The sequence below is a fragment of the Anas acuta genome, chromosome 3 (genome assembly GCF_963932015.1).
Source record: "Anas acuta chromosome 3, bAnaAcu1.1, whole genome shotgun sequence".
Classification (NCBI taxonomy): Eukaryota; Metazoa; Chordata; class Aves; order Anseriformes; family Anatidae; genus Anas; species Anas acuta.
Window position 1 is genome coordinate 21,414,413 of NC_088981.1, and position 26,203 is coordinate 21,440,615.

A 26,203-nucleotide genomic window follows, 5' to 3' on the forward strand; every position below is an offset into this window, starting at 1 on the left:
GCTACAGGCTGAGGGACATTAACTAAGCTTATACAACTTGCCAAGCACTACCACTCCCTTCAAACCTTCCCTTATTAAAATAAAAAAAAAAAAAAAAAACTGTGTAGCTACCTGGACAACTGAAGAATCAGACATTGTCAGGTAGGCCCCAGGCAGCAGATGACAACACTGATGCTAAGGAGAGGGAAGACACTCCTTATTGCTACTAGACAAACAATGTGTTTATTTAAAAATGCAATTTATTTACAACACATTCAAACTTTATTTAAAAAAAAAAAAACTGTACATAAAATTCAGTTTTCTACTAACAGTTAATAGAACCACAGTGAGATTTACAATTCATTGATTCAGCAATCATGGAAATTACATTTTGGCACATTATTAAAATCACATTGTGAACAGAAATGCTGAAGTAAGTTTTAAGCAACATAACTCCATAAATGTAACAACTTCATAGAGTGACATCCTCACATCAAGGTGTCACCGTTTAAATAAAGTATTTAACACAAAGTGCTTCCACTGTACAGCAGAGTAAATACTAAAACCTATAGAAATCTTCATAGTATTTGGATTACTTTTACAGAAACATCCCTTTTATCTGCTTTCTAACAAGCAATCCAAACTTTCCCTTAAGGTGTTAAGGAATGACCCCCCTGACTTCATTATACCTTCTGAGGTTAAGAAACCAACTTTCTTTAAAAAGGTGGTTCAGGGGGAGTGTGGTGGAATTTAAATATATAGAGTCCCAATCTGTAGACAACACTTCTATGCTGAAGAAAGGACATTAAATAATCCCATCCACAGACCTTGGCCTCAGAATAAAAGGGTGCATTCAGGAAGGTAAGCATTATAATAGAGAACGGAAGGGGGGAAAGTGTGGGAAGAACTGAACAAGGTAAACAATTGGTTTGCAATGGTAAAGTACATCACACAGCAAGAACAGACAGTGGGGGGACTTGAATAAAAATGGAGTGGAAAAAAAAAAGCCAGTACATAAAAGAGGTATTTGTAAATTGTGTTACATATCCATAGCAAAACTGATCTGCTTTTATTGAAGAAGAAAAAAAAAAAAAAAAAAAAAAAAAAAAAAAAACACATTAGGAGGAAGGAAAAAATGGCTGGACTAAAAATCAAAATAAGTATCTCAAAGGACACAAGGAAATCAACTCAAAACTTGTCAAAACAAAGACAATACTGCTTTAAAAAGACCAAAGTTATATTTTCTTTTTTACACAGAAGAGCAAAGGCAAGATCTGCACTTTGTTGCTGAAGAACAAATTAACAACTGAATTTACACATTTGGTTAAAGAACATATGACAAGGTGACAAAAGTTTGAATTCACTTTAAACGAGGCCCACAATTGATGAAGGCCAGTAAACCGTTTTTGCATACAATGTCATGTATGCATACATGTTAATTTATTCCAGATTTAACTCTTGTTCCAGAACTATCTGCCAAGGCTAGCACATTTTGTTGCCATACAATTAAGTCACTTGTGTCCCCTAGATCCACAACCTGCTATATATAAGCTAGTCAGCTGTTTGAAAAATCACCTGTGTTTTAAGCACATTTCCTTTGCTAAAGGACTTGGAGGAGGGCGGAAATCACTGCAAGAAAATCTGACTGCAGTAACAGTGAACTCAGAAGGGAGTACTTGAAGGGGACAGGGTAGCACAATCAACTTGCAACAGTCAGAAACTTTACATTACTGAATTGGAGGGGAAAAAAAGCAATTACGTTAAAGAGGCCAGAAAGGAGAATTTATGACAATGCAATATGCTCCAAGACTGAATTTAGAATAAGTGCCACAGGTAAGTGCAAATACTGAAGCATACTGTATTTCAAAATGAGGTAAGCATACTTCAGGAGAATTGGAAGAGATGCTAACAACTGAAGGGAAATTAGCCAACACAAAATAGACACTTATTGGAATGATGTCTTCTATGAAAGTAGAAAGGGACCACCCAGCAGAGCTAGTTGTCGCACATTTAAAACAGGACAAAAATATTCCATTGCAGGGCTCAATGACAGGCCAGGATATTCAGTCAAAAACCCTATCTGGATACCCTGAAAGCCCCTACATAGAAAATGCAAGGTTCATCTCATCAGTAACATAGCTCTGCTGGTTTTGCTTGCTAATAAAGCATTTTTTAACTTAGCCTGTTTTCTAGACCTGAAGATTTCTATATTCCCTGGTATTTTCCTATTTATTCACAGACAACAATTACAGTACGTTCAACCAGACATGAAAGTTCAAGAATGTTACTTCATTGTGTTTTCAGGTTACACCACTTTTAAAAACTTAAAAAAATAGATAACCACTGTTTTTACAAACACTGGAAGGATAGAGAAAAAGATAGTCCATTTTATCAAATACTCCAATATTACACATATTCTTTTTCTCTAATTCCAGGGTAAAACAATACTGACACTCCATCTTTCAACCATTAAGTAAAAGGTGTATATAAAAAGATTACCTGATTTAAGACACAAATGCATAATTATGAAAGGGTGCTTGTTTTAGAGGATATCTTGGAGGTAAGTTCCTGCACAGACTTTGTTGTTATTTGGGGAAAATTCTACTCCAGTTCTCAGAAAACAAGCAAACCTATAAATACATTTGTTATTTAGATCTACACTCCTCCATTTAAACATCACAGTAGATGAAAATAAGTACAAAAAGAACAGAAGCATGAGCTTACTTCATGCCACACACTTTAAAAGGACAGAGCAGTTCTTGAAATGTTTCCTGATTTACATTAATTTGTGCAACAAATGCAAAGCAAAATCCTGCTGCTGCTAACAGAACCAAACACACTGGAGGATTAAGTTTTTAATGTTATTAACAAATAGTTTAATTTATATAATACAAACCTACCATGAAAGGCTATAAAATACATTAATTCGCCCAAGAATTGGTTCAAAAGGGGTAAGTACAAACCTAGAGGTGTGCAATTTAGTCTGCAATCACTGGTCCAGTAAATATCATTTTCCAAGCAGCAAAATACCCTGCTGTGTGTTTTAATGTTCATTGACTTTAACATAACCATCCTTATTAAGGAGCTGGCTTCTTTAGAGCCAGTCGTGGTCCTACCAGGCCCTGGTATTTTCCCAGCCCAGCAGGAAATCAATTTGCCCTTTCCACTAAGCAGTCCCTGAGGTAAAGACACCACTGTTTTTTTTAAAGGTGTCTCTGAACTGATAACTAAATAGCCTGTCCAGGCCACATGGAGCACTGAAAAGCTGCTTTTGAAAAAAAAATGTATTTGAAAGCTTCTGGATCAGATCCACAGTGAGGCTAAGCACTGCACTCAGTGAGTATTAGGTAGCGGGTCCCCTCTTCCAAAAACCTGGGGAGCAGACCCGACCAAAATCCAACACTGCTGACAGGGCAAGTCATCTTGCTTTCCTTAAATCACCCTTGCATGTCTTCAAAAAGAAGCGGCAAAAAGGAGAATGGAAATGCTTCACTAAATACTTCAAAATGCACCTTTGGGTTTGGGAAGGAGAAGCAGGGCAGAGGGGAGGGCGTAGACTTAAATAAATCAACTAGAAATAATTGAAACTAAAATAGGAAAATCTCCCAGTATTTCTATATATATATAAATTATACAAAAGCTCCCTGTAAGTTATAACACTGTTTTAAAAAACTTCAAATGGAATTTCTCAATTAATATTAAACTGTCTCTTAATAATAGAATTGCAGAATTTTAACTATTCGTAATAGACACATTAGCTTATTTATTCAGCATGAATAAGGACAGATGCTCAGTGTTAAAGATACTGCAATCATTCCACACAACAATGAATTAAGACTGTGGCTATTATAACTTCTGTTGCTTGGGAGGTTGGGGGGTAGAGGCAAGGGATAAGAACTGAGTTGTTTAATCACAACAATGAACAAGATAAAAGTTAATTGGATGACTACTTGCATTTTTGCTTGCCAAAAATCAATAGTAACAATGCTAGTAATTCCTTAGTTTCATGACACAGAGCATATTCCTTAGCATCCTTCATCTGTGATTAGGTTGGCTCCAGCAGTTCTAGTAGAGAAGCAAGACCAGATTCTGCTCTGTCCCTACATACAGGGTCACAAAAACAATGTAAGCCAACCCTTCCCAAGGGCTTCCCCTCTAATCAGACACCATTATTTTCATTCACCCACTTCAGAAGCACAACAGTTACTGCTAAAAATGAACTGTCTATGCAAAGTGGGTTTTAAGGATCAGCAAAACATCTCTACATAAGTCCTTTATAAACATACAGTACCTCAGCCCAGTACAATCATTAACTTGCTACAGGGCTCTCAGGAAACAGCTCACTTTGACAGAAAGGCAAGAGTTTCGTTCCCAGTAGCACTGGTCATACACTGCAAGCACCAGGGTGGACAGCAATACACCTCTTCCACTCTAACAACAGGAATTCACACATGGTTTGGTAAGGAACTCTGTTAGGCTGTATCTGAAAAACGTTTAGATGAATGCACACTTTTCATGGAAATATTAACCCTTATTTCAGATATGAGCTTTTTTAGGTGTATTTTGGTTTACAGCTAAAGCACAGATATCTTTTTGCCACATTAACTTCAGCTACAACCACTGATGACCCGCTTTCCTGCCTGGACACCTTTGTTCTATGAAAGATTTTTACAGAGTAGACCAAATTGTTTAAAATCGCGTACTGCTCAACTGCGAATTGTCAGACACTTCACAATTTTTCTCGTCTTTAACACTATTCTCTGTCAGTGCACACTCAATAGGGATTTCAATATCACTTTTACTTGAACCATTGTCTTTATGCAGTGCAGAAAGGCAGCTATCATTTTTCTCAGTATAGCCATTACTTTTAGCCAGCGGTGCCTCCTGCTGACTGCAGCAGAGCTGAGAGTCACAAGCTTTTGAGATGCAGGGTGAGCTGCACAGGAGGTGGGAGGTCTTGCGGTCAATGTACTCAGGTTGGATGGTCACAGAATGGATCCCTGCTTCATGGAAAATCTTTCTTATTTTGTAAGCAGCATCCTGGTAATCAGTAGGTGTTTGGCACTTGACATGAAGAGTAGCAATATTCTTGCCACCTGCAAGCTCCCACACATGCACCTCATGAAGGCTGATAACCCCTGGTACACGAGCTAGTCTGTCAGCTGGAAAACATAAGAGAAAGATGTTAGATGGTTTGGTGTGCTGGCTAGGCCTCATTTAGAACCTAATCCAAAAAGAGCTGTCTCCAAACTGTCTTTCAAGGAGCTGTACTTAATAACATACATCTGCTACCTACTGACTTTTGTTCTTATGCAACATGACCACGCAAGCAGTCCCCTCCATTCTTTCTGAGCCCATACCATCTCTTCCCACTGGCCATTTACCCACACCTTATAGAAGCAATGTTAGAGTACCACTTCCTTGGCCAAGGTCCACGTATTCTGGTTTGTTTAGCCCTGAGCATGGTACAACTCCAGAAAGACATATGTGCTATGCTACAATTAACCAGTGCAAACAGTGCTAGAGAGCTACAAAATTAGCCAGTCTTAAAAGAATTTTCTAAGCTGTTTTGGAAGCCCTTCAGAAGAAGCCACTGCAGGGCTAGGAAATATTATAATTCAATGCTGTTTCTTTCACAAACACCCCACACAAAGCATTAACAGCTCAAGACCTGGTATTTTTGATGTTGTTGGAGTACCACATTCTCAAAATGCATGCTTTAACTAATCCAAAGAGATTTGAGTCATGTTGCTAGGACACAGGCACGTGACCATTTCCTCACAGTTCTTGAGAATTTAGGGCTATTATGAGTAAATACTCCAAACATGTCATTCCAGAAATAACATATGCATTGAAATCTATCATTAAAATTAATAGCATTTCAACAACAAATTTGACTTACTCAGTAGTTGCATATTAACACCTTTGGGAACCATCTGCAACAAAATAATTGAGGTCTCTTTGATGAGTGGGAATGCAGAAGACAAGATGATGACCACCATAATTATTGTCAGGCTTGGATCAATGTAGCACTGCCAGTTACAAGGAGCATCAGGCCCCAGAGGAAGTACATGGAAAATTGTAGCAGCAACTACCACAACCACAGACCCAAGTGCATCTCCCATAACATGCAAAAGAACACCTGAAACAAATGAAAAATTCCATTAGTTTTTTCAGACTTTTTTTTTGAGCAGCTATAATGCTGTATTTTTCAAGTCTGTTCTACCTGACATGAAAAATGCAATATTCCAAGCACTCAAATCATTACCAGATTTTTCAATAACAGCTTTCAGAACAAAACGTCAAGGGAAATACTGACTCCGAACCACAGCTGCTTAAGTGGGATGCATTATTAAACACATAGGGTACACTAGCAACTGCAGTCCAACTCCAATGCCATGGCAACACAAAGTGTCTTTGCCTAAATGCCTACAGATTATTAAGAGATCCTGGCATGTGAAATCTCAACTCACAATTAAAAATTGATGACTAAATCTATCAATTCTACCCTGGAAGCTAAGTCAGCCAGAGACCACCCCCAGTGACTAATAATTATTTCTCCTCAATCAGTTTCTACTACTCTGTTGAAATCCCAAAAAATTACAAGAGTGAAATGTAAGGAATGACTATTCTTACAGTTCCAACTGCTCCCAAACTCCATTTTTTTGGATCAAGCTTGATTACTTATATTAAACTTTGTCCCACCAACACTACTAGCACTCAGACTCAAAAAAGACCAGAACCCAGTTCAACAGTTAGGTGCATGGATGCCACAGGTGTTTTTGTTTGGTTCATTTTTTTAAAGAATGTGCATGTACTATTCTAAATTCAGAGAAATGCTGTGTGCCACTTCTTATGTCTATATATACATTTTCACACTCAAGGTAAAGACAGAAAACAGTCTCTTGTAATAACTCTCTTCACTGCTCTTTCAAGTGCAATGAACAAAGCAGTGTTCTTGCTACAGTTACAATAGTCTAAAAACTTCATTTTTTTTCTTTGTTTTTCTCACTGCATAATCTTGCCTCTTCCTGCCACTGCTAAAAAGCACTCCAATTTTTTCTGTCTTTACTATTCAGACAGATCTCATTCCAACCCGTGTCTAATCTGTAGTACCTCTATATATATGAGGTTAATTCCTTTGACAATACTTTTTATTCAGAGGATGTGACAGAATAAAACAGGCCAACTCCTTTTAACGTCCCTATTACAAGCAATTTCCAAAGCTCTGCTCCAATGTAATCCCTTCCTCCAGGCCAGAGAAGCTGCGAATGGCTTCCTCTGAAACTCATTAACAGCACAGCTAAGAGTTCTGACTCCTGAGATGATGGATTCTGGGTCTCTTCAGACCTAGAACCATGCCCATGCTGCTGCTCCATGCAGGAATGAAGATCCTTAGCATGAGGAATGGAAGCAATAACCATTGGGGTTCCTTGGAACCACTTGGATAAGATAAGAAAGCATAAACTCACAATGAATCCAGCTCTTTCTGCTGGAGTCAGGAGTATTCTGCCCCATTTGGCAAACTCCCACAGGGTTTCATTTGCCGTAACAGTGTTGCAGTGTTTCCTCTTTCATTTATAAATAATCTGGATTCAGCATGTGCCATCAGCTATTGCACTAACAAGAGGGATAGGCAGGATGCAATTTCTAAGGTAACTAACTGAAGAGCGGGGCTTGAGAAGAATAAGAGTGTTCCAGGAAGGCTTATTTTGAATTGCAAAAAACAGCACATATGTAAGAATTTTGAAAAATTATGGATTGAGAATATAAAATTTGAAAAATGTGTATTTAACTGACAGGCAAAGTTAATACGGTTAATATATATGTCTCAGTTATGCATTACATGAGGGAAAAGAAGTGATCCCATTTCCCTGTAGACCCCCAAATGCTATAGGTATAAAAACAGAACTGGAAGGCAATTTTTATTTAATAGTCATTAAGGTAAGACTATAGACAGCAGTGTCTAGACAGCGTATAGACAACAGTTAACAGTGTCTGTTAACTGAGTATAGCTATATAATTAACTTCCAGCAGCAAAGCAAAAACCAATTTTGAATTTTAAAGACACATCTGTAATGCTGGCTAACAAAAATAGATTTTGCAAAGACAAAGTTAAAGTATCTCCTAAAGAAAAAATCATCTTTTTAAAATTCAAGGAAGCCAGACATCTTAAAATAACTGATACAGAACTCCTCATGCTTCAGACATCTTTGACACTTGCCAGCATCAGTATGCTTAAACACTGTAGTTCAGGCAAATACAGCCTTCCCTAAAATACACTCATTGGTTTCTTATCCTTCTCTCCTCCTTCCCTGAAGATGGCAGTTTGCTATGCCAATACTCTAAGCACTCTAATGCCATAAAAGCCAACAACACTAGTGCCTAAATATTCAGGCAACTGTTGTCACTCTAGCACGTGGTTTAGTTTGCAAGGTGTCCTCCCCTACACACATATTTGCATAACTCTGCAAGCATAATTTTTTTTTTTATCTGTTTTGAATAAACAGATAAACAAGCCAAAAAAATAGGTGCCTGACTGCCATGACAACCTCATCAGATGAATTCATGTGATGCCAACTTGTATGACTTTAGAGGAACACCACACCTTCTCATATGCTGTTATGTGACCACAAGAAGCCTGAGGCTATCACTTTATTTTTGTCTTTGCAACAGCCCTTTCCTAGAAGGGAAAATCATTGTTAAATACACTACTTTCGTTTCTGTTAGGAATAGGTACATAAATCTGTATGCATATGAATACCTGTATGCAAGGACTTGGTTAATTTATTCCTAGATGTAGTCATAATGTTTCTCTTTGCAGATAACAGAGATCTGCCAAAGCAGAACGTAAAAGGGGCTTGACTCTGTCCCAGACTCTCTCAGGAAGAGGTTCACAGTTCAAGGACTTGGAAAAAACACATGCAGAGATACCAGTTTCAACACCTTTCTCCTCATGCTGACTACAAAACTTGTGATTACCATTGCTGGGATTTAAAGAAGCTCTGTTTTCTGCCTAACAGCATTTAAAACTTGAGAACTGCCCAACTAGTCATGCAATGACGAAGAAAAGTCTCACAGATACCTGCATGACCTTCCTGTATGGCCTCTAGTGGCTTGAGCTAAGTGCAAGGAGCTTTGCTCCTTTCCAAGAAGTCCAGCTGCAGTCTTCTACAGATCCCAAATGAGCCAAACCAGCACCACATTGATTTGCCATTACCCATGCTATCTCACATGACCAAAACCTTTTTGCTAACTGTGCCCAGACACGCAGAGGGGTCCTCAGCTCCATCTCACACTGACATTTTGGGGGAGAAATTTAAACGGAAGGTAAAAAGTGTTTAAAGTTAATGCAACATTAGCCTCCTGCTGCCATGCCATACATACCTCTGATGTTCAAGGCTTCGGACTTTTTCTCTACTTTCTTCCCAGACCCCTCTTCAGGGCTTTTTTGGTCGTTTGGGGATTCACCTGCATTCAAAGAAGAAACGCTGTGTTGTGTATAAGTTCTACAAACAGAAAAAACATCAACCTTCTCAAGACCAGCTCCTTTCCAAGAGACGACGAGAAGCCAAGCCCGAGGCCACCCCGCACCCCCACGGCCGGCCGCGCATAGAAGGGGGGGGCCCGGCGGGGAGAGGAGGCACCGGGGGCGGGCAGGGGGAAGCCGGGGCTGGGCAGAGGGGGACCGGGGCCGGGCCGGGAGCGAAGCGGGGGGCACGGGGAGCGGGGCCGGAGAGGCTGCAGCCGAAAGGCACCTGCTCGGTCGGCGGCGTCCCGCGGCTCGGGCGCCCCCCCCGTCGGGGCGGCGGCGACAGCGGGCGGCGGAGCCGGGGTGCGGCGGCAGCAGGCGCCCCAGTCCTGGAAGACCAGCAGCCCCACCAGGTTGACGGCCAGGCCCAGGGCGCCGACGATGAGCACCAGCTCGGCGTCGTCGATGCGCTCGGGCCGGGCCAGGCGCAGCAGGGCCTCCACGCAGATGGTGAAGCAGAGGGCGGTGAGGAAGACGGCGTTGCTCAGGGCGCCCACCGCCTCGGCGCGGCTGTAGCCGTATGTGGCGCGGGGCCCGCGGCGGCTGCGGCGGGCGATGCGGCCGGTGGTGAGCCCGACGCAGAGCGAGATGAGGTCGGACAGCATGTTGAACGAGTCGGACACCAGCGCGATGGAGTTGCCCAGGTAGCCCGACACCAGCTCGGCCACGAAGAAGCCGACGGTGAGCACCAGCATGAAGATGAGGCGGCACGTCTTGCCCGAGTACCGCCCCATGGCCCGCACCGACACCGCCGCCGGCACCCGCAGCGACCCCGGCCCGGCCCGGCACGGCCCTTAACGCCGCCGGCACCGCCCCGCCCCGCGGACCGCCCCCGCCCGCCCCCCGCCCGCCCCGCCCCGCCCGTACCGGGGGGCTGCGGGGAGCCCCGGCGGTGGCGACCACGGGGGGCTCGGGGACATTGCGGGGGCGATGCCCGGGGACGGCCCCGCACGGGCGGCGAGGAGAGGTCGGGGCTCGGGGGGAGCCCCCCTCGGTTCGCCCGGAGCCCCCCCCGCGCCGCCCCGACGGCGGGAGGTTCGGTGCGGAGGGGCCGGCCCCGGCCGCGGTACCGACGGTCCGGGAGAGGAGGGCGAGAGGGGGGAGACAGACGGATGGACGGACGGACGGACGGACAGACGGACGGACAGAGCCCCCTGCTGGGCCGGGCGGCGGCCGGGGGCGGTGTGCGCCATCCCGCGGAGAAAAGGAGGCTTCGTGCGGGTGTGTCCGGCACGGGGATCGCTCTGCTCCTCGTGGGGGCTTTGTCGGGACAGTCCTCGGGACAGTGGCAACCCTGCCTGCAAGGGGAAGAGGACAGAGCCCGGCCGCCGACACAGCGTTTTGAGGCGGGGGGAGCGGCTGGTGATTACAGGGGGTGCCAGGAAATTAAGCCATTCGCAACTGCTTGGTCCTCGGAAACAACAGCCGATGTCACTAGACTACAGCGATCCCAAACTGGGCTTGGGGTCATCATGCGGTTTATTTATTTTTTTCTCTATCACTTCAGAAGCAGATAAAGAAAGAAAATCAGAACCAGGCCTAAGCAGAGTAAGCTTAAATAAAAGATGTAAGGCCTAAAGAAAATAAGGTCCTTGAAGTTACACCCTGTGAGATGCCGAGTGTTGCTGTTACCCACAACACACAGCAGTGCTGGAGTTGTGCTTCCACAACTACAATCAGCGCTGAAGTGCCACGTCAGGCATTTCACCACGCTTGACAAAACATATAGTGCAATCAGGTTATGGACCAGCACAGCTGGGCAACGCTGTCGTGTCCCTCCTACCGAGCTGCTCTTCTCTACAACCAGAAATTAATTAAATGCCACGACAATCTTAAGTCCAAAGCAATTGCATTGGTACTGTTGTTAACTAACTTCGATGCTTTGCTTAAATACATCTTTTAAATGAGGCCTCTTAGTTCCAACTAAATTCTGTGTACACAACCAAAACTTTTTTCTTTTTTATAATGTAACCCAAAACACATCTCAAGTTGTGGAGTGGACATAAGCAGCCATCCAGGGTATGACCTCTCATGTATTTGCAAGGATTAACAAGCACAACTCCCAGTTACTGGACATTGTTGTCTACGTCCTTCCCACATTCAGTGCCCAAGTGATGAAAGTACCCTGCAATATTCAAAATTAACATGCATAAAAATAAATGTATTGAAAAGAAGACTTTCAGTAAAAGCTTATAAAGACAAACACAGTAGTGTGAGCAGATAGCACAATTGCATCAATGCACATTGCAGCTACAACATTAGACCTAGCGACATATGATGGGAGACTTTAAATGGTTGTGCCAGATAAAAAGCAGCGTGACGGAACTCAGAAAAAGAGAGAAGGAAACTATGCACAAATTACAAGAAGTTTAAGCAAAAACTTAAAGAAGACAGCCTATATATTCTTTAGTATAATTAATGACAGCAAACACTGCCTCTGACACTTCACTTTACAATCAGAAAAATCACTAAAGCCCAGTTTATTGCAACTGCATAGAACCAGAATGAATTATCAGTGGTTCTTGTTCTAGGAGTATGTATAATACAGTAGCTGAAACATCATTAATCCTCCTGTGCAAAATATACATTTATTCTCTTTGAAAAGTATGACATGTCATAGCCCAGAACTCACTTCAAAAACATACATATATCGCAGTTGCTTTGAAGAAACCATGCTAAAAATATTATTTTCACCAAATAAGGTTGTGACTAAGTTCCCTCAGATGGAGCACAATTAAAGATGACTCACTGAACAAGTCAGGAGCAGTACTTGCTGAGAGCCTCAGCTCCAAGTCTGTGTCTGCTGATCCATTCATTTTTCCTCCTTCTTCTGGATAAAGGTCTTTACTCTTTCCCCACTCCTGCCCAACATTTGATTTACTTTCTGTCCTCTGAGCACTTAGCAAACATTTCTTCGGAGCATTTCGTGAACACTTCTTTCAACATGATCATTTTCTCCTGCTTCTTGTTTCCTGGCTTCTGACCAGTTTATCCATGCAAAGAACTTTCCCTTCATCTTGTGGCTGCTAGAAAACCTCTGGTCGGAAACCTCTCAGAAACCCAAGCCTTCAGTCACCCCATAATGCACCCCACAAGGCTCCCCAGGTCTGTCCATCGACGCACCACAATCACTTCCAACAAACTCCCCAAACTGTCATCTGAACAAATTTATATCAACGATTCTTGTTTAGTAAGTCAAGTCACTTTCGATAACAAGAATAATGAATGGTTCATTCTCCAGAATAATGGGTCTTATCCCTGTTGCTCCTTTGCATTTGGATTCCCTTCCACATAGACCTAAAGAAAGGCTTGATCCTGCCCATAGGAGCCACCAACCCTTTTACCGGGGATTTCCCTTGTGGGCACCGTGGTTCCGCTTGCACTGATCCACTTTCAGCACTGGGGAGTTGGACCTTGAATCCTTTTAGAAAGGAGCCATGGTCCCAATTGTTCTGCAGAGTGTTTAGCACCCCTGTGTGTTTCACGCTGTCTGTAGGCATCCAACAGTATAATGCTGTAGTACCACTCCCCCCTCCACAACTGAGATTGCCTGAGCAAGCTATGTGCTATAAAACAGAACAACCAGCCCAAATATCCCCATTCCCTCTACTTCTGAATACACTGAGTTGAACAAGTCCTTAATAGCAGGTTCAGAAAATGTTGTCCAATGCTTTTTGAATTATTTGTCAACTTCATTTTCAGCTACTATACTGCTAGAAAACCTGTTGCTGCAGTTTCCCCACCCTAATCAGAAGCAGGAATTGGTAGAATTCTTCTGAACAAGACAACTTTCCTTCTGAACAGCAAAGTCCCAAAGCACTTTTGCAAGCTTCAGGATTTCTTTGTGTCAAGTGTTCAAGGCTCTCTGCACACCAGTTATTAACACTTTTAGGTAAAACAGCCATGAGGGGTCATCCCCTATATCTAACAGCCCACTCCAACTTTGGCCACGTGGGATGCTTAAGTAGCAGTAAGAGTAAAGTATATACAGAATCATAGAATATCCTGAGTTGGAAGGGACCCACAAGGATCATCAAGTCCAACTCCTATTGATATCATATCCTATATGATACTTCCCCATAATACTCTTCCATCCTTCAAGTGTTTTCAGCTCAAGTGAGTTTCTGAGCTAGATACCTCTGCACCTAGTAGCTTTCAATTATTTTCTCTTCCATGTACTTGCCCAGCCTTTCACTCATCAGTGTAAACTTAACATATCTTCTACCCATGGTGACTTCACCTCTTTCTCTGTTTTGGACCTGGATCCTTAGTTCTTGAATCAGAGAACAGAATGAACAGGCAAGGACTACTGACCTTCCCCATGCCACTCATGCTTTTGCAGGCTGTGATCACCTCCTCCTTAAATTACCTATTTTCAAGATGACAGGTTAAAATCTACTTAGCTGTTCCCTGCAGAGAAGCCATTACCAGCCTTTGAAAATAGGATATCTCTGAATTATTATGAAATATTAGACAACAGTAGCAGCAGTAACAACAGTAATGTCCTTCCACTGCTGAATGAAGAATGAAAATAACATTACTCACAGCCTCGTGTTGCTATAAGATTTGCATAGTAAAATAATAATAATAATCACCAAAACAAAGACGTAATTATGGACGCTATATTTAAGAGAGATCAGTTAATGCTGCTTATCAAAGTCCTGACTGAGATTACTTTTTAACCTATCATAAAAGTAAAATGATTTACGAAAGCTATTTCGGGAAGAACCTAAAGGATGAAAGAAACAAACGCCCACACACCACCAGACGTGAGGAAGAAGAGTCGTGCCTCTTTAAGGCTGCAGGAAGAAACTATTGCACTTGCAGTGAGAAGCCAAGGCTGACACTAGGCACATCGCATTTAAAGACCATCTCTATCTGTAAGAGCCTGAAATCCAGCACGTGGGTGAGACAGGACCTTTGTGCTTGTGTTTCTCTTCTTGTACAGAGCCCAAACCATGGCCATTCCAACACCTGGTGGCAGCCTTGGGAGGTTCTTGCCTGCACCTTGCACAGCAAATTGCTCTGACGGGCTCTGTAAAATAATCTTTTGTGAAACATATTTCTGTAGATTAGGAATATTGGGTCAAATCCATAAATGGAAGCAATGTGGTTGGCTTCCGCCACAGATAAATTTGACTGCAAGATGAGTCACAAAATAAACACCAGCGAACTTTACTGCACAATACAGTTGATACAAGAGCACTCTGTAGGTCTCTTCCTCCTGGGCACTGTATGTTCACTGATTTGTATCTCCCTCTAGTTCTAGTCAGGTCAGAAAGGGGTTTCTTGGCACACACCAAAGGGCTGAAGGACTGAAGGAAGGGAAATCATTAGGTCTGCTTCACTCAGACAGCAGAAACCTAAAAGTTGTCCCTTCAGCAAGACTCGGCAGTCTGGGTGAGAGCTTTGCCAGCCTCCACTGCCGCATGCACAGGTGGCAGCTCCTGCTTGCTGCCAGGGCAGCTGTGACTCTCCACAGCAGTTCTGGGGCTGTCCCGGGCAGAGATCACCTTCCACCTCCTTCAGGGCATACCCAGTCAGTACATGCTCTACCACCTGGCTAGTGCTTTCTTGAATATTCTGACTACTTGATAATTCACTTCTAAAAATGTGTCTTTCTGCTAAATTTCCCATATCTACATATTCCCACATAACCTTTCCAACCCTGATTTAATTTTGGAAACCAGGCAGTTATGTAACATGTTGCACAGACCATGAGGAGAAGACTGCCAGTCACTGATTTCATCACTGTAAATTATATCGAGTCCTACTGCAAGAACTTCATTTTCTGTCCCAGCAGCATTTCTAGTCTAAAGCTGATTAAAAAAAAAAAAAAAAAAAAAAAAAAAAGAAAAGAAAAAAGAAAAAAAAAAAAAGAAAAAGCAAATAACAACAACAGAACCATACCCATGCATAGTAGCTGTCCAAATAAAACAACAGCAATGAACATATATATTGTGTCCTTAAAATTGCTGTTGTATTGAGACTGTTTATGACTTTGAACTTAGTTCTCTTTCAGTCCTTTCATTTCCTTACAACTCACCACAGATACTGTGATGCAACACAGCCAATCTGTCTGTGCCATTACTATGAAGTTGGTTCAAGGTTGAAAGAGAATGTAGATACCCAAAGTTCAGTAGTACCATTACTGTTGGAATCTGGGTTCACAAGTTTTGAACTTACCCTTATATGATTGTTTAGACCATGCAGGAATACTTTTCTTTCTTTCCTTACCGACTTAAAAATGCTCATCCTGCACTTTCCATTTTGGCCAAAAGTTAGCCCTAAAATATTTGGGTTTGCTTCTTTGGATGCAAAATATTCTGCTTGAAAATAACTGGGGAAAGTGAAACATCTCCCCCTTAGATCAGCTTTTGAGGCTTATTTGAGGAGAATAAAGCATTCAAAAAAAAAAAAAAAAAAAAAAAGGATCAACTGAAGAAAATTCAGAAAAGCATGCTGCTATGTAGACTTTCATAGTCACTTCCCACCTGTCTTGAAGACTCTAGCTTCAGCTAACATGTTAACACAGATCTGGTCACCTTGGGGGTAGCTGCTCAGAAAAACTTTGGAAGATTTTGGTGAGGATTATCTGGCACACTATTAAAGTAAAGAAGACATGCAGCAAAGATATGTGTCCAGTCTTATGTATTTGATAAATGATAAAAAATACTTTGAGAGTTTCCCTTGCTTTTTTGTTCTACTTGAGAGGACTAACTCCAGTGATGCTATAGAAATCAAAGCCAGAAAATCTAGATATTTGGTTAGAGTGGGCTTTGGTTACCTGCATGCCAGTACCCTAACACCTCTGGGACTTATAGAAATAAACACATATAAAAGGACATTTGTCCCCTTATTTATATATATTACTCTGGTAACATCTAGGAGTTGAATACCATGGTGCACTACATAGGTAGCACAGATCTGTGAGGATGCATTGTGTGACTGCAGCAACTGTTTGGTGGTAAACTCAGGTTCTGCACATGTGATCAGCATCTGGCTGTAAATGCAGTCAGGGCATGAATTGGCATGAAGTGTTTACTAAAGATCGATGCTCTCAGGGAAGAATAGCATCTGCTTGATGAAGATATATTTGAAATAGAGGTAAAATAGATGTAGTAATGCTGACCTTCAGAAACAGCTTTTAGGCTTATGTCAGAAAAGCATGGTAAGCCCAAGGTTTCTTGTTATAGGTGTTAAACCCCAGGGCTCTTCACCATTCCTTGAAAAAGTCCCCAGGCCATCGGGCTGGTGCAATCTGGTACCAGTTCAGCAACACTTTTGAGAGAGAAACTTGTTCAGACCAGAGAATGCATTCTTCTCTTCTTAAATGGAGGTGAATAAAGTGATTGGTTTTAAGCATTTACATGGTGACTTCTGCATTCCAGAGACAGACCAATCTCATGTATTGAGCACTGGTTTCTTCCATTCATTTTTCCTTGCAGGGAGATGTGTCAGTCAAGTCACATTTTCTTTACACCACTAAAAATGAGGATAAAGGAACAGTTCCTTTAGAGAGTTGTTTTGAGATCTGCAGCTCAAGCTGCTTTGTAAGGCAGCCTTTATGGGAAGAGGATGCAAAAATTAATTAAGTGCTAACAGAGCACCCATTTCTATGCTTGTGGTCACACAGCAGTGTAGCTCCAAGTCTCCATTTAAAATACAGTTTTGAGCATTTTAAAAATATTTCCAATCCCTAGAGCACTTTTATCTCCTGTAGTATATGTATATATTGCTGGCTCTGCTCAGTCAGCGAGTGCAGAGCAAAATACAATTGTGTTCCAATATCTGCATGGTTCTGCTCACTGGGTCTACTCTGGGATGGCCCATGGCATTAAGACACAGGTCAAAGAGCCGCTTATCCACTTCTTTTGGCCTATAAATGTTCTCACATACCCTGCGATCAGTATGTTTGCAACAATATACACAAAAATTGAGTTCAGAACACTATAGCAACAAAACCCTCTCAAATCACCCAGCCAGTTAAAGCTGCTCCCTTTCTTCATCTCAGTTCATTCACACACATATATATCCCCAACCCAATCCTACCTACAAAAGCAAAAAGAGATATGCCTCAGAGCAAGGCTCAGAATAAACACTCTTACTCTGCATAAGGTCCGGGAGGAGAAAGTATGCATGTTTTCCATTTATGTGACTGCTAGCTTACATGCTACCTCTTATCTGAGAGGCAGGCTGCTGGTGCAGAGTGAGATAGGAGAATGAAGACCCAGGGTCTTATCACGTAAAAAGCTCACGTAAAATGCATGCTACATTGCAGCCACCAACATAAAAGCAAGCCACTTATCTTTATTTAATGAGTTGTGAACTGTGCAGGAACCATGAGCCCTTTTATTAGAAGATTAACTTGGTTTCTCACAGCACCAGATGCTGTATGCGTGGCTCAGTACTGAACAGGTTGGGCTGGGCAGTGTCTTCTTCAGTCCCTACTGCCCCCCAACCTTCCCCCCAGTACAGATCACAGGACAACAGGACAAATGTTTCCTCCACATTAAATCTTTATTATTTTTCTCAAGACAAACAACAGAGAAGTACTGTAACCAGCCTAATGTGGTGCTTTTCAAACTGTGGTCCCCCAACTGTTTAAAATCATATAGAAATGAGCAGAAGAGATTATTACACTGAGCTACACAAACAGAAGTAAACTGATTTCTGCGTGCAGTAAAACAGGCTTCTGCACCTTTATGACTGATTGTAAAGTGTATGGTCAATTGTCTGGTATTTATTGTAAGAACCTGATTTTATTTTCAGCTGCTTATTACGCTGTCATAATCTTCATTTCCGTGAAAGATACCAGACCTCAAAATTGCCAGAAAACTCTGGCTAAAGCTGCTCTGTCACTTCCAACAGCAACAGTAAAAAAAAGTGTTTTGTGAATGATAATTCTGGTAGAAGTTTCCTGGGGAAGCTTTAATATTACTACGTTTTAGGAACTATTTCCTGGATTTTCAGTCAAAGCAATAACCGGGCTGTGCTGCCTTCAGTGCTGCCGTGGGCAGCCCAGCTGGCCTACGCACCTCTACAGGGCAGTTCCAGTAGAGTATAAAAACATTTTATACCTGTAATATATAGTGTAGCATGGGGAACTAGGCTGCCCGAATCAAGTGCAAAGATAGACCTAGGCGTCCCTCTCACCATCCAGGATTGATTCAGAGATCATCATTTAAGCAGGCAGGGAGAGGTGGGTGCTTACAGCTGGCAGACAAGACCAGTGAGAATCTGAATGTGCTACAGAGACAAAGGAGAATGCATTGGATGAATACTTAGGACCTGGACAGAGAGCCAAAAGATTGCAAGAACCAGAGAAAAGACCAGAGCAAAGGGAGGAGTGAGGTGTGTGAGGCACGCCAAGCCCAGCCGGAGGGCTGAGGATGTTGGCTGGGCCTGCCTGGGTGAGCGAGGGGGGAAGGGTGGCTATGGCAGCTCAGGAAAGTGTGCTTACGCTTGCTTGAGAAGAGTACGTGTTTAAGACAAGAACCTGAGGAGCAGATGTTGCAGTGAGCTGAATGAGGAGGGGCAGAACAAGGGAAAAGGATGGTGAGGTGAGTGGGCACTTGTGAGCAGCGCTGTCGGTGCCCACTGGCGCTCAGACCTGAGCAGCCATGTTCCTTGTAGGCACGGCTCTCCCAGCCCCTGCTGACTGAACCACTCTGTTTTTCACTTTGAGTTTTTCAAAGTGAAGCAAAATCACATAAAAGAGAGAAGAATGCTGTTTAAGTCCATTCCCTACACGGGGAACGGAGACCTGAAGCCAGCTCTCCTGCTTCCCAGAAAAGCCTAGCAAGCAGAGAGCTTCTCCGCAAACCTTTAGCCTTCATTGATCACTGGACGTCGAGAGATTGCACAGGTGTCATCGAGGGTATCGCCTGCGCACCACTGGATTGCTCCAGGGTGATTCAGAGACCATGACCACCCCCTTCCATTTCTGCTAATGCTGTTGACGCACCAGAAAATTTGCTTCGATGTCCGCCTCCTAAGCAAGAGGAAAGTGTCTTTTCCTCATACAGAGAATGAGGACAGGAAGAGAAGGAATCCCTCTTTTTTTTCACATTTTTAATATATATATACAAAGTATATGTATAATGTAAAAGCGTACTCATATGCTTTCAGAATACATTTTTTTGAGCATTTCTTTTCAAAGAAACATTAAAAAAATCCTACTCAGGTTGAATTAGAGGAAATAAATGTGAAATTTTACTTAAAGTGAGGATTATAAAATCAAGTCCAGAAAAATAAGCATTCTCTCTACAGTACTAAATGGCATTGTTTTGCCATTACCACAGGCAGAGAAGACCTATCTTACCAGAAAAAAAAAAAAAAAAAAAAAAAAGACAAAACCCTAGACAAAACTATGCACTGTGTTTATAGCACAGCACAACATTCATCAGTGGCTTATACAACTGAAAGCAAAATGGAGCTGCCAGGCATTTCTCAGAGCAAAATCTGGATGTATGTCCATGGCTGTGCTGTCCCAGTGAGCTGTTACAAGCAGCATCCTTGAAGCCCAGGGAGAACAGCATTTACCTACACAACTGCATTAATTTTGGTTAATTTCCTAGTTAGTTGCCTGACACTCTCCATTTGTGGCTTTAAGTACTGATGTGTTTCTCCCCCCTGACTGCACCCAGAAGTACAATTTTCTGAATTTTCTGCTGGGATGAAACAGGTTTTCCTCCATGAAGCCACCACAAACAGAGATCATGATTTTGTGAAGAATTGGTGACAGTCCCAAAGGTAAAAGACCATTATCCCCCATTCTTGCCCCCCTCCCACACCTCCCCTCTTCCCAGCTAATTACATCCTGCCACTACTTTTGTCTAAGAGCAGCTCAAATTTTAAAGAATTGTGCATCTGAAAAAATGGACAGACAAAAGCTGTGCATGTGGCTTTGGTGTAAAACACCAGTAAAATTAAACCTTTAATATTGTTTGGAGGTAGCTGTAACGAACAAAAATATTTTCCACTTTAAGTCATATAGGAAACATACTAAACACTTAAATATAAACTAACAAACTTTATTTTCCAGCATGAGAGAACAAGAACCTCCAAAGCCCTGTCCAGCCTTCAAGTTGAACCTCATATATAGCAATGTATAAAAGCAGCTGCTTTGTTAGACAGGTCTCTCAGCTATTCCACCAGGATGTCCAGTTAATGTTTTGCAAATATCTGGTTCCTATCCCAACTCAAATATTTCTCTTTTTAAGAAATATGGTTGTATGTATGTGTGTAGATATAAATATATATACACATGTGCAGAGAAAGAGACAGTGTACACACAGATCTATCTTACGTGAAATAAAGTGAGACATTTTCTGCAGGAATAAAATAAAGGGTCCTCAGCTCTTTGGATCTGGAATTCCTATGCTAAGATTTGAAATTTGAAAAACCTGTCATCAGGAAAACAAACTGAAAGGCTATACCTCCACGAGCTCAACAGAACCTCCTGCAAATTCTTTACAGAAGACAGGGGACTGTTTGCAGTCTGACATTTTTGCAGGCACGCAGACAAAGTATTTAGGCAGCGGAGTACCTGTGGTTCTCCTCTGCCTCCCTGTAAAGCTCATGCTAATGAACAGCAGCAAAGAATTCACAACTTTTTCATTGTTCCAATATTCTCAGAACAGGTTTCCTCAACTGTTTAGCCCCAAATCAAAGAAGGCTGAGACTCCCCTTTTGTCTTGACCTATTCTTTTGTCTTATAAAAACTGTGAATTCTTTGCAAAAGATAATCAGGTCCTGGACAAAAGTTACAGCAGAATTACTCAATTATTGAGAGTTATTGACTGTGGACAACTGGTATTTCAGGAATACATTTTTCCTAGTAAGAATCTCCTTATGGCCATAGCACATCTGTACTACAGCTTGTCCGGGGTTTTGCCAGCCAGAGGATTAGGGAGAAAAATTCTCTAGCAAGTCACTCTTCACTTTAGAAAGCCACTCTATACACAACTTACACATTATTTACTGAGAAGCACATGTAGTAATAGCTGCCTCACAGAGTAAGTGGGAAGCACGTACAGGCATTGCATTCATTACCGTTGCTAATAAAATGGGAAAAAAAAAAAAAAAAGTGACATTTTACTCGCCCATCTCAGAAAAACAGTCAACAGTCTCTAGAAAAGTCATTAATTGGAAACAGCATGCTGAGATGCATAGTGACTGTATTAGATTATTTACCTTTTTCAGGGTCTCCTTCGGTTGCACGACAGTAACAGCAGTCCATGAAGATAACATAGTTGAACACATTGAAGAACAGACCTGCGATCCCAACAATGAGGACGAGCAGAGCTTTCTCTGTCTTCTGAGGATTGATGTACCTCTTGATAGCCTCGATGAAGATGCTGAACATCAGAGCGACAGCAAAAACAGAGTTGCCGAAGGCTCCCAGCACATCTGCCCGGGAGAAGCCAAAGGTGTTTGCCTTGTGCCATCTGATGCGGCTGAACCTCACCCCAAGCAAGCCGATGACCATGGAGATGAGGTGGGAGAGAACTGCAAAGGCATCTGAAGCTAAGGAAAGAGAATTGCCAATGTACGCTACCGAGATCTCGACAGCAAAAAGGACCAGGCTCACAAAGCACATGAAGATGAGCCTGCTGCTCCTGCCCGAGTAGCGACCCATTCCTACTGCTCCCTGTCCCTGCAGGTCTGTGGGACCGAGCTGCGTGTGGGACAACTGCCCTCTGCGCTTCTGCCCTCCGCCTGTCAGTGTTGCTCACACGTGGGAGCCACTTTTATAGGCAGCAGTAAAGCAATAAATCAGTCTAAAGGGCAGCTTAGTGAGATTCATCATGTGAAGGCAGCTTGAAGGCTCCACTCCCGTGAGTGCTCCACCCTCAGGAGACATTTTGGTCCTGCAAAAACAAAAACAAAACAACATAATACCAGGAGCACTGGCACCATCCACTGTAGAAATGGATCCCTGGGATTCTGGGCCATGGCTGCTGTAAAGATGGGCCAGATCAGATCCTAATATCTCAGAAAGAAAATAAGGCACAGAGAGGAGATCATATGGCCCAGAATTTTAAGCAATTAGAGAAAGCATTTCTTTTTACGTAAAACATGTCCTCTGATACCTGTTTCAGCCATTTCTGTTGTCAGTAACTTTAGGTCTGAAAAGATCCTACGTACCTTTGGAAAAAGACATTTGAAAACCAAGCTGCGTTGACATTATTTTTACGAACACAGTGAACACACACTGCTTGCGAGTGTAGTTGAAAACATCCAAAAGGCACATTTTGAAGACAAAGGAATTGTTCCTCCATTTTAGCAATCTACAGGTCTCAGCTGCTTGTACTGTTGGTACATTTTAACATTACCCATGGAAATGGAGCCAGGTTTGAAGCCATTTTCTAAATATGTTGCCAGTAGACATGAAGGTTGAACAATAAACCCAAAGTGCACTCTTTATTTGCTATTTAGAAATCCCTGCCCACCTCAAAATCCCATCGTAATCCTTTTAAACTTGCAAGGAAAATAAATAGATTTGGGGAAAACACAACCAGAAGTTAAAGGGAAAATAAGAGATACAGAAATCTTAGATTATATTTGGAGCCATTTCTGGAACAGAGTGAAAAGAACCTGAAGCAGATCTTCTTCTTTCCAATCACTGCAGTGACTGTTGAATTCAAGTGTATGCCTTGCTGTTTTTGCACGCTCCCAAATCAGAATGTTTAAGGAAATCTGTCCGCTAACCGCAAACTAGGCAGTATAGATAAGAACAAGTGCCTTCCTTGAAAAGTTTATGATCCAGTTTTTGTTTGGAAAGTTCATCTGTGTAGATACATACACACAGTTAGTTACAAGATAAAACGGAAGGAAATGGCATGCAGCACCACCATAGAGAGATAAGATAATAACACTGATAACCTGAACTGACCAACTGTCCTTGCTGGCCTTAGATTTACCCAGTTGAATTAACTTAAGGTCAAAAACTCAAACACTCACCCCCAATTTTCATTTATTTTTTGCTCACCGGGATTCAACAGCCAAAATATTTATGTTTAAAGTTCAGTATGCTTGCAGCATTGCCTGCCAACAAATGTAATTTTTAACACATGGTCATTTGTCTACCTAAACAGTGCAGCTTCAACTCCTGAGGTTGGTTTTGTTCACCCTGTTTTCAGAACACCAGTAACACCTTTACAATAGCCAATAACAACATTAAAACTAGTACATGCTCTTCTTCCTCTCCCACGTGTACTATTTTATTCCAGCTATTTTTATGGTGCTTTCTTCCTTTTTCCATGAAAGTGATGTTCAACAAAATTATTTTATCTGAACTACATAGCATGAAAAGTGAGATTTTTTCAACTATTATTCTCCTTTCAATGAGAACAGGCCAAGTTCTAACTTCCAAGCTCTCAAAAGTCCTACCTTATACAAGGTTTCAATTACCAAAACATGAGCCCAAGCATTACCTTTTCAGCAGAGCTAAAGTGCTCAAGTGTGCTCTATTTTGTCGATAGAGAGCAGCACTATCACTGTATCCCACCTTACAAAGTTTAACCCAAACTTATCAACCCTAAGAACAAAGAAAACTATCTGCAATTCTGTTATAAAGTAGTATCAGTTAATCAATCACATGATGTTATTCTGATTCATTTACTTAGTTTCTAATAGATAATTTACCAAGAGATAAAGTTTTTTATACTGGTGTAATTAAGAGTGTGAATATTTCTACTTGCAGACAGCTCTGTTTGTGCTTTTAGTGGAAGGACACCTGAGACAGAACCATCTCTGCCAGACAGGCATTAGCCTCTCCTCTATGGAAGATCACCACAGCAGATTCAATCACCTTCAGGTACTTCAAGTCCTACTACAACAGAGAGAAACATGCCGGGGGGCTGCAGGGGAAGCTCTGTCTTCAAACCCATTACAGAATGAGAGCACCTCAGTTCTAAGAACAGCGTTGTCAACATGTTTACTCATGAATTTAATCAAGTCAACTGGTTGAAGGTTGGCTGTTTGTTCAAACTGATAAGGTTGCAGTATTTGAGACTGTATTTAGTTTTGCCTTTTCTTTGTTCTGTGCTATTAAGCAGCTTAAACATCTAATTTTTAAAATACCGGTTGTAGTGGTTTGATGGGAGCTGAAACTGCTTATCAGTTCTTAACAACCTGTTTTGCTCTGCCAGAAACTCTTGGTGCTCTTCAGTCACTTATGCCTGAGGACACCGAAGCTGAGTGCCCAGTGTGTATGACAGTGTAAGTAGTATGCAATAGCTCTTAAAACTAGATTGATTTTTCCATTATGAGAGTCTGGAAGAACAACACTCCAGTCCTCCTACTAAAAGTTATCCTCAAAATACAGTTCCAGTCCATGCTAGAGGCAGGATACCAAGACAGAAAGGTCTTAGGGACACTCTTCTGTTAAGTCAGCTGTGAAAGAAGTTGAACATATAAACTGAGGTATCATTTCCCAAATCCTTTGCTAAATACCACCCTTGAGACTTTGTCTATATAGTGAGAAAAAAAAAAATAGATGATTTTAAGATGCAACCAACGCAAATCCTTTAGTACTAATCATCGTCAGAGAATTTCCAAGTGTTCAAGCATTCTGAGCAAGGTGGTCTGAAGTATTTAATAATTTTTGCAATTTTCTCGCAAAACCTGGGGTACGACCACAAGTGATAATATGCTGGACAAGCCACTGGTTCAATTTCATATTCAGTATTTTGACAATATTTTGAAAGCTGGCCACATGCATCTATGCAAAAGCAAACATTTTATGTGTTTTTGAAAAGGTGAGAAGTATGAAGACCTGCACTGTAAGTCTCATATATGCTTAAGACTTTTGGACTGTTGATACAAAAATTGTATTTTGGAAACAGGCAGAACAGGGAGACGTAGTATTGATCTAGGAAGAGTCTGGGGAGGATCTTACCGGTGTAATTTTTTAATTGCCAAGTTTTCACTCAACTCTTCAGGACAAGGGGTTTAGGTAACCTTCCATCATGCAGCAAAATCAAGAATGAGGAACAAGCTAAGTATGCACCATTCAAAAGTTACTCTTTGGTGCTATTTATTGCCAGGACTTCCTTCTTTAAGCCAATCTTATGCTAAAAATGAAAGTTTTTTTTCCTCTTCAAATAATTTCATACCTCTGCAACATCCAACCTTCTCTGCTAAAGCTACACATAGTAAGTGAAGGAAAAGAAAAGGGACTTTAAGGAACATGGCACAGATATAACCACAGTCTAAAATCTTTAGCACTTAAAATACCTCCCTTCAGATTGCCTATGCATTACTCATTGCAGTATCACTGTGAGACAGCTATAAATGCCAATTTATAAGATAACAGAAACAGAACTTTGCAAAATACCTGCAATGTCATTAACCTACATCCAGCTAACAATGTGGCATTTATTTTAAGATAGTCTTTCAAATGTGATTCAGGATGGGGTGGATATATTCTTTGAAACATCTGGCTCAAGAGGCAGTTTCCAAAAATAGTAGAATTTACCTTGCCTAAAAGTTAACAGCAAATTTGTATTGAAAATTGAAAAATTTACAAGCTTTGAAGGCAATACTAAAAGCAGCCATTTTATGTGTAAATTTTACATAGGAACACTGAACTGGAGTGTTTATGATGTTCTTTCCAATCTTTCAGACATTTTCTCATAGTACAAGAAAATATGCACCAAAAATTAAAAAAAAAAAAAAAAGACA

The 26,203-nt window shown here is 41.7% G+C and overlaps 1 protein-coding gene across 2 annotated transcripts; it reads right to left on the reverse strand.

Moving 5' to 3' along the window:
- Positions 1–238: 238 nt before the first annotated feature.
- SLC30A10 (solute carrier family 30 member 10) lies at positions 239–26,113 on the reverse strand. Of its 2 annotated transcripts, none has more exons than XM_068676032.1 (4): positions 21,710–26,113; positions 9,367–9,450; positions 5,882–6,121; positions 239–5,141 (listed from the first exon to the last, which is right to left on the reverse strand). In XM_068676032.1, exons 1-4 carry the CDS (start codon positions 22,152–22,154, stop codon positions 4,669–4,671), a joined length of 1,242 nt encoding a protein of 413 aa, XP_068532133.1. In that variant the 5' UTR covers positions 22,155–26,113; the 3' UTR covers positions 239–4,668. The 2 variants fall into 2 exon arrangements, with proteins under 2 accessions (XP_068532133.1, XP_068532132.1); XM_068676031.1 differs by lacking the exon at positions 21,710–26,113 and adding an exon at positions 9,738–10,331.
- Positions 26,114–26,203: the final 90 nt, after the last annotated feature.